The 8,968-nt window shown below is 30.5% G+C and overlaps 1 protein-coding gene across 1 annotated transcript; it reads left to right on the top strand.

Annotated features, from left to right (window-relative positions):
* The first annotated feature begins 3,627 nt into the window (after positions 1-3,627).
* Positions 3,628-7,489, top strand: LOC145062665 (coniferyl alcohol acyltransferase-like). Its single transcript, XM_079010242.1, has 2 exons — positions 3,628-4,416; positions 6,331-7,489. The coding sequence occupies exons 1-2, from the start codon at positions 3,682-3,684 to the stop codon at positions 7,282-7,284; spliced, it is 1,689 nt and encodes a 562-aa protein (XP_078866368.1). The 5' UTR covers positions 3,628-3,681; the 3' UTR covers positions 7,285-7,489.
* Positions 7,490-8,968: the final 1,479 nt, after the last annotated feature.

Here is an 8,968-nt window from a genome sequence, read left to right as displayed (position 1 = left end):
TAAACAAAGAACAACAAAATCATGAGCATTCTTGTATTTATTTCTTTTCTTTCTCTGTGTCTATTTTTGGTTTGTGAGTATGCAGAAAGCAATTTTTCTAACTCCTTGGACATGCTTGAGGATAAAAGTTTGAAAATAGAAGATGATTCTGGCTTGCCATCATGGTCAGATGATGAACGTGGTGTTAGGGTTCTTATGAATGTTGATAGCTTTGGTGCTGTTGGAGATGGAGTTTCTGATGACATAAAGGTGAATATACATATATAGTCTTTCTTGAGTGTATTGATGGAGTCATTAAGGGGATTCTTTTTATTTTCATGTATGTTACATAACAGGCCTTTGGAGATGCATGGAAGAAAGCATGTTTTACCGATTGCATTCACGGGAAGTAGTGCAATATATAATGATATATGCATGAGAACTCAACTGTAAAAATGGAAGAACAAGACTCAGAAGAAGAACAAGGATATCCATGTGGATATGATTCAAAGTATCAGCCAACAACTCTTCTATCAGGTCAATCATAATTGATAATGGTTGATGTTCGAATTTTCTTGAATTTTTGTATTTGTCTGAATCATGGTGTGACGGTTATAAGTAAATCACATGTAATTCATATGTGAATTACATGTGATTAGCATGTAATCACAAGTAAATCACATATTAATTACATGTGATTCACATGTAATTATGAATTACATGTGATTCACATGTAAATCACATAAGAATTACATGTGATTCACATGTAAATCACATGTAATTCACACACGATTCATATGTAAATCACATGTAATTCACATATGAATTACATGTGATTTATATGTAAATCACATGTAATTCACATATGAATTACATGTAATTCACATATGATTCACTTGTGATTCACATGTAAATCACAAGTGAATCACATATAAATTACATGTGACTCACATGTAAATCACTAGTAAATCACATATGAATTACATGTGATTTACATGTATATAATATCTAATTCACATATGAATTACATGTGATTCACATGTAAATCACATATAATTCATATATAATTCACATATAAATTACATGTAATTCATATATTAATCACATGTAATTCACATTTAAATTACAAGTGAATCACATATCAATTACATGTGATTCACATGTAAATCACAAGTGAATAACATATGAATTACATGTGGTTCACATGTAAATCACTCGTGAATCACATATGAATTACGTCAATATGCACACATGCATTTTGTGTAAGTAGTTTTTGTTAATTTTTTTTATTTTCTTGTGAATTTCACATTTGAATCTTAAAAGATACAATCACATATGAATATCACATTATATAATCACATTTGTATCTTACATGATATAATCAAATGTGAATCTTACATGATATATACTTGTGCATTTTTTCTGAGTGTTCTTGCATTAATCAATTTTATTTTTTAAATTTTCTTGTAGGTTTTGAAGAATTTGTTGAAAATATTGAAGAGGTGAAAATTGATAAATTGAAGAAAATATGGAAATCTTGATATGAAGAAATGATAACATTGTGAATCTTTGTAGTTTTTTTATATTTTATTTCTTATCGAATAAAATATTTTTATTATGTTTATAAATTGATTAATAAAAATGAGATTTTTTTTAATTTACTTACGAATATTATAGTATAAGAAATATGCATATATGCATTTGAAAAAAATATGCATATATGCACCTAAAATGTTGATTTTTTTGTTAAAATAATGCAGTTATGAAAAAAAATTGCAGTTTTTTTTTTGAAAAAAATGCAGTTATTTTGAAAATAAAAATGCATCTTTTTTGAAAAAAAAAATACAGTTTTTTTGCAAAAAAAAAACCTCAGATTTTTTTAAAAAAAGATGCAGTTTTTAAACAAATATTTTTTTTTCATTTTTTTTGAAAAATTCATGTTTTTTGAAAAAAAAACTAAAAAATCTTCATTTTTTTAAAAAAATCGAAAAGTATTATTTTTTTAAAATAAATCCGAAATTTTGAGTTATTTTGTTAATTTTTAGACATTTATATTAATATATTAAATAACACAAAAAATTAAACATTAAATGAGATTGGTAAGATGACGATCATGTCCTTAACGAATTACTTTTGATCCAACATTTCACTTTTAGTTCTCGGATTCTCGGGAAACTTTGAGTTCTCAACTGATCTCAACCATATATATATATATATATATATATATATATATATATATATATATATATATATATATATATATATATATAGAGAGAGAGAGAGAGAGAGAGATAGAGAGAGAGAGGTAGGTAGGTTTAAATGTTTTTCACATCTATTGTGTGCTAGAGTGTACCAATAGGAATTTAGTATTAATTATATGTATATTAAATGCTATCCATACTCATAACTCATTTTTCTGGAAACTAATTAAATTCGTCATTAATGTCAATAATAATATTATTTCAGAATAAATTCATATCTAGAAGAATGAGAGTGTATTGCAGCAGAATGAGAGTTTATTCTAGTAGAATACATTCTCGTTCTAATATTCAATCCAACTTTATTATATTTTAAGTCATTGAGTCTTGAAACAAAGTACGAACTTATATATAAAAATCTAGATGTAAATTTATTCTGAAAGAATGTTATTGCTGGCATTAACGACGGATTTAATTAGTTCTCATAAAAAAAGAATTATAATTATGGATATTATTTAATATACATATAATTATGGAAATCATTTAATACCTTACAACCAAAGTGCTAGTGGCTACTCTCCCCCACAGCAATGGCTCGGGTTCGTACTCTATCGTTGAAATTTTCGTTTTGTTTTCACGGACGGATTAACGACCACTTCTTAAAAAAATTCATAATTTGTTTTTGTCCGTCGGTGTTTACAACAGGCGACAATAAAATATGATTATTTTTTCATTTTGTATTTTTACGGACGGATTAACGATGACCAATTCTTTAAAAAAAATCAGCTTTTATTGTTGTTTTTTGGTATTACCGACGATTTTCGAAGACTTTTTTTTTTCTATCGCTATGCCCTCGCTGTTCCGTCACAAATGTGCATTCCGTGGGTGTTTCACCAGTAATTACCGATTGTTACCTGTAGCTAATTTTTGTAGGTAAACCTTTTCTTTTTTCTAGTAGTGATCATCTGCCCTTTTTAATAGAAAACATCTAATCTTCTTTTAAGAACAAGAGAGTTTCTTTTTCTAATTTAATAATCGTTTCCATTAAAATAACGAGTACCCTGTTTGGAATTATATATCTAATAATACTGACTTGGTAAATTCAAAGAAAACTAGGTCAAAACTCATTTTTTAATTAATCACACATACATGTACATACCTTCAATCATATTGATAAAACGTATATTGCATGTTAATAAATAAAGAAAAAAAAATAGTAATACATTAACATAAAAATAAAAAAACATCAAAGTCATGGTTGAAAAGATATCATAAAGAATAATAAAATACTAAAGAAATACGATTTAATTAATAAAGTAGACTATGATATATATACGCAATTAATAATAAAAGAATTAAATTTTAAGTCAATGATATATACAAGTTGTCACTGCGAAAGAAACCACATTATTAGTATATCCTCAGTGCTGTATAAATCCACCCTGATTATGTTTAGAATTCATTATACTTAGAATCCAACCCTCTCTCTCTCTCTCTCACAAACATGAGAAAATATTCTACTCTTCTTACCATTGGGAGATCCAATAAGAGATGGGTTCAAGAGAGTTCTTACCTTACATCACATCATATTCATATCCGCCATCATCCTCAATCACCACTAACACCACTACCACTACCTCCGCCACCACAGCCATCGCCACCCTTTTCCTTTTCCTTTTCTCACGTCTCAAAGAACAGATGTGGTTTGCTTAATACTGTTTCTCAAAATTATTCTCGAACAACTCTTTCTAATCTAAGCCATAATCATCTCCATGCTAAACTCTCCACCCTCCAGACGTTAGAACTCTCCAACGATGTGGTTGACTACCCACTCGACTACCAAGTTACAGTGAAAGACATCGAGGTCATTTCTGCAGCTCAGGCGCCGACTCACGACCTCTGGCTTCCTTTAACCAACTTAGACTTACTCCTACCGCCGCTTGCCGCCGGAGTTTTCTTTTGCTACAAGAAAAACGATGACACTGCCATGTCAACCGAAACGGTGGTGAAGACGCTCAAGAAATCTTTGGGTATTGTGTTATCCACATTTTACCCGCTCGCCGGAGAGATAGTTCCGAACAGGATTGGGGAACCGGAGGTGCTCTGCAACAACTATGGTGTGGAGTTTGTACATGCTCACGCTGACGTTGACCTTCAAACGCTAGATTTGCATCACCCTGATGAAACTGTGAAGGGAAAGTTGGTCCCTAAGATAAATCGTGGTGTGATTTCTGTTCAGGTAAAACTAAACCCTACTTATATATTCAGAGATAACATGATCATGCAGTTAAGACGACATATATAAACTTAAAATGGAAGTTCAGAAGTCCATCGTTTCATGTTATAGCCAATTCGAGATATAAGTATAGTGTATAGTTTTTTAATTAATTAAAAGTTTATACGAATAGAACAAAAACTTATTTTATGTTAATATTTGTTTTAGTTAATAGTGACATATCTATTTTAAACATTTTAATTGATCAACCTATATCTCGCTTTTTGAAACATTCAAATCTACATGTGTGTCATGCATTGACAGCATATAGTTTAAAAAGTTTAAAATGAGATAAAAATAAAGTTTTTTGTAATCATAATAATATAAAAGGTGTTGGGTAAGCACAAAATCAATTAAGCATTTTACGATTTTGGAAGTTTGCAATTAATTAATATTTTATGTTAATATTTGTTTTAATCAATTAACAAAAAACGTGTAGTGAGTCATCTATTTTGTTCATTTTAATCAACATATCTTGCTTTTTGAAACATTCAAACTTACATATATGTGTAAGATCAGCTTATTGTCTAAAATGAAATAAAAATAAAATTTGCATGTTTTAATAATATATATATAAAGGTGTATGCGTAGCCATTAAATCAATAAGCACTCTTAGATTTTAAAGTTTGCAATTAAATTAGGAAGTTCCCACTTCCTAATTAATTATGTTTAATATATAGCGTTTTCTTATTAAAGATATAGATATACTTTTTTATAATGTTATACAAACGTACACAGGTTTCTAATTGATCATGTCAAAATATTATTTAATTAACTACATAACTACAGTTTTCGCTTTCCATAAAGCGAATTTGACTTAAAAATGACATGGTAACGACAAAAAATTAAGAAATCTTCTCACGACTACGAAAACAATCGAATAGGTTTGAACCTTGACAAATAAGGAAACTCGTTTACCTTGCCATTGTTTATATATTTTACACCAAAACTACAATCATACCAGTTATTGAACACATTAATATTCTATTACTTTGGTAACGTACTTTAAAGTATGATGTAATAAATTAGTGGATTAAAATACAAATGTTGTCAAAATATATATATGATGCATCTAACGTACGCAATTACGCAAAGATGAATAGTTTAAATTAACCTCTATTATTAGCATGTCAAGTATTATTTTTCTAGTTTTCTTTTATTAAAATGTTTTCCCTTATTTAATTACATAGTAGTTTCCATTCCAAATCTTTTATCTTTCTAATTTTTATTACGTTATTCGACTTTAGTTCATATCAAGAATTTACAAGGATAAACGTGAGATCCAATCGAGTTGTATTTGTATTTATTTATAGTACTAATAATAGAAGTACGATTCTTTTATAAGTTTTACGAAGATTAAAGTCATGCATAGATGAGGTCGTGAAATATTTATTCCTTATATTAATTTTGAAATACCTAACCTTTTAGCTTTTGTATTGTCTCTTATTCTTTCTTATGATTTTTTTTCAAAACAAACGACACTTTAACTATATCTATTAAAGTGGAGAATCAATAAAGTAAGAAAAAATTTCAAAGGTGGTATAAAACAAAACAAAACATGAAAGATTTTGCCTCCCATCAATATATTTAATACATAGTAGAATACAAAATATACAATCGGCAATATACAGATAAAATATAACGTGAAATTTTAAATTGGTTTCTGCATCTTTAGCAAACTGGCAAGGAAAAAATATTGGCAAATTTAAACAGGTATCAGGTAGATATGATTGATATCAAAATTCTGTGTAGATTTGCTAGATACAGCAAGATCTATCTGGCATTCTTATAAAAAAAACATATCTTTGATCACAAAGAATTTTTATATATTCGTATCAGTTGGTAATATCATCTTAATTATATTTTTGAATAAAACAGGTCACAGAGTTGAAATGTGGAGCAATAATATTATCATGTGCTTTCGATCACCGTTTCACTGATGGCGATTCTTTAAACATGTTCTTGGCTGCATGGATTGACTTAATCCAATTCAATAAAATTTCAAACATCCCATCTTTTCGATCATCAATTCTCAACCCAAGACGCCCACCACATTACGACACAACCTTTGATGATCTTTATATTCCAATATCGTCATTGCCTCCTCCAACACCTTCATGTGATGACGAACTTTGTAGTCGAATCTACTACATTCATGCAGAATCAGTTAATAAACTCCAATCACAAGCCAGTGCAAAAGACATTAGAAGAAGCAAAGTTCAGTCTTTTACAGCATATATATGGAAGCTATTAGCTCAACAAGTCGATGATGATGTAAACAAAACATCAAGAGTGGGTGTTGTTGTTAGTGGACGACATTTCCTAACCGGAAATAGTGAGGAAGAATCGTCTATGTTAAAGAACCACTTTGGGAACATATTATCTATACCATATGGCGAGGAAAACAATCGCCAACTCCAGGAAATGACACTTAATGAAGTCGCAAATAAGGTTCATGAGTTTGTGAAGAAGACAACAAATGAAGAACATTTTAGGGGATTGGTTGATTGGGTAGAGTTGCATAGGCCAGAGCCAGCAGTTGCAAGGGTTTATTTCAAGCTACAAGAGACTGATGGGGATGCAATAGTTGTGTCATCAGGACAAGGTTTACCGATTAAATATATGAACTTTGGATTCGGAGAGCCAATCTTTGGATCTTATCATTTCCCATGGGGGGGTCAAACTGGATATATAACTACAATGCCGAGTGCGAGGCATAATGGAGATTGGATTGTTTACACGCATCTCAAACAAAAACATTTGGACCTCATTGACCATAAGGCATCTCACATCTTCAAGCCCTTAACTAATTCCTATTTACATTTTCGTTGATGTATCTAGTAATTTAAATCTTCTGTGAATGTTTTATATTGTTTGTTCCTATTTTTATTACTCCTTAGTCTTCATTTTGTATCCATATAACGTAGGGTTTAGGACATGACAATATCTATATTGTTATCCTGGTGCTTTCAATGTATAAACCTTGTTTCCATGGGTGCTTTTATTTATAAAATTTCTTAAGCTAGTGATTAGTATATATTGTCATGAAGTGAAATCACTACTTGGAAATGAGTATTAGCAATGGAACGATTTAGTGGGAAAGTTGCTATAGCCCTTCAATGACGGATTAATTGGTGATGATATTTAATCAAGAAAAGATTAAGAAATGATTAGCGATGGATCCATTTATTTTATGGAAATTGAGTATAACCAACTATACGTGACTTGAAAACAATCTCAAACTTCAAGCTTTGTCGAACCATGATCTGCACATGGTTTGTAACGTCACTACAAGAAGATTGGGCAACAGCGGCAACACGTGTCGCCGCTAAAGGTTAGGCGTGTCGCCGCTAATACCTTTAGCGGCGACATGTCGCTGCAAATACGTCGCCCGTATTGTTTCGTTGTTAATACGCTCAATGTCGTCGTAAATACTAGTAGTCGCCGATAATGCTATCCGTCGCCGCTAATGCTACCCGTCGTCGCTAATACGTTGTCGCCGCTAATACGATGGTGTCGCCACAAAAGCTGTCGCCGCTAATACTCTTTTGATTTTTTTTTGTTTATTTATTTCACATTAAATTTATAATCAATCCAAATATTAATTCATATAGCATTTGAAAAATCTGATAATTTTATATAGAAATATTAATACATATTATACAATCAATCCAAAATATTAATCCATACCACATTAGTATTGTTTCAAATTACAAAACGTTTCATAAAATCCTAAAATAACTACTCGTCCTCATCATCATCTCCTTGATTATCTGGTGGCGGCAATGAGCGAAACCACTCTTCCAATGCTACAGAACAGGTCGGGTCCTGTAGTTTTGTTTGGAGCATTTGCAAAGAAAACAAAATATATTAACAACATATCAGAATAACATTATAATTAATTATACCATTCCATTATAGCATTTACTAACAATTACCTGTGATTGTGGTTGTTCTTGTGTCATTGGTTGTTGCTGATCGTACATAGACACAACGGTAGGGGGTTTACGCCCAATGCCTTTGATATGTCCGCGTCAAACACCCAATATTCTTTCAAAACAATCTTTTATATCAGTTGGTGCTAGACCGCTTGCCTCAAAAGTAGCTTGGGTTCGTTGGTTTATCTCTTCGAGTAAAGCATTCTGTATTTTTTAAAAACAATAAAAATCATAAAAATTAGATTACTAAATACCTTTGACGATATAAACACTTATATGAAAAATACAAATTAACCACTTATATATTGTTGCTCGACTACAGGACTATAAAATACCCCTTGGCGATTGGAATTAGCTTTACGAAAAGCTTCTATTCGACTGATATCCTATTTAACATTAAAATTTAGATTAGTTATACTTTAAATAAATATTTAAATATATTATAACTTACTTCTTTGAAACATGCATTGCTGTATGAGCTCGACCCCCCTCTGTTTACAACTACTTGTTTTGCACGACATTCCTTGTTTGACGCCGAACGCCTTAAAAATTCTGGCGTTTGAAAATGTTCGACTGCC

This window comes from Lactuca serriola, chromosome 7 (genome assembly GCF_051521515.1).
Source record: "Lactuca serriola cultivar US96UC23 chromosome 7, Lser_US96UC23_V15, whole genome shotgun sequence".
NCBI classification, from domain to species: domain Eukaryota; kingdom Viridiplantae; phylum Streptophyta; class Magnoliopsida; order Asterales; family Asteraceae; genus Lactuca; species Lactuca serriola.
The sequence above is the reverse complement of the archived record's forward strand: the minus strand, read 5'-3'. Positions and strand labels throughout refer to the sequence as shown.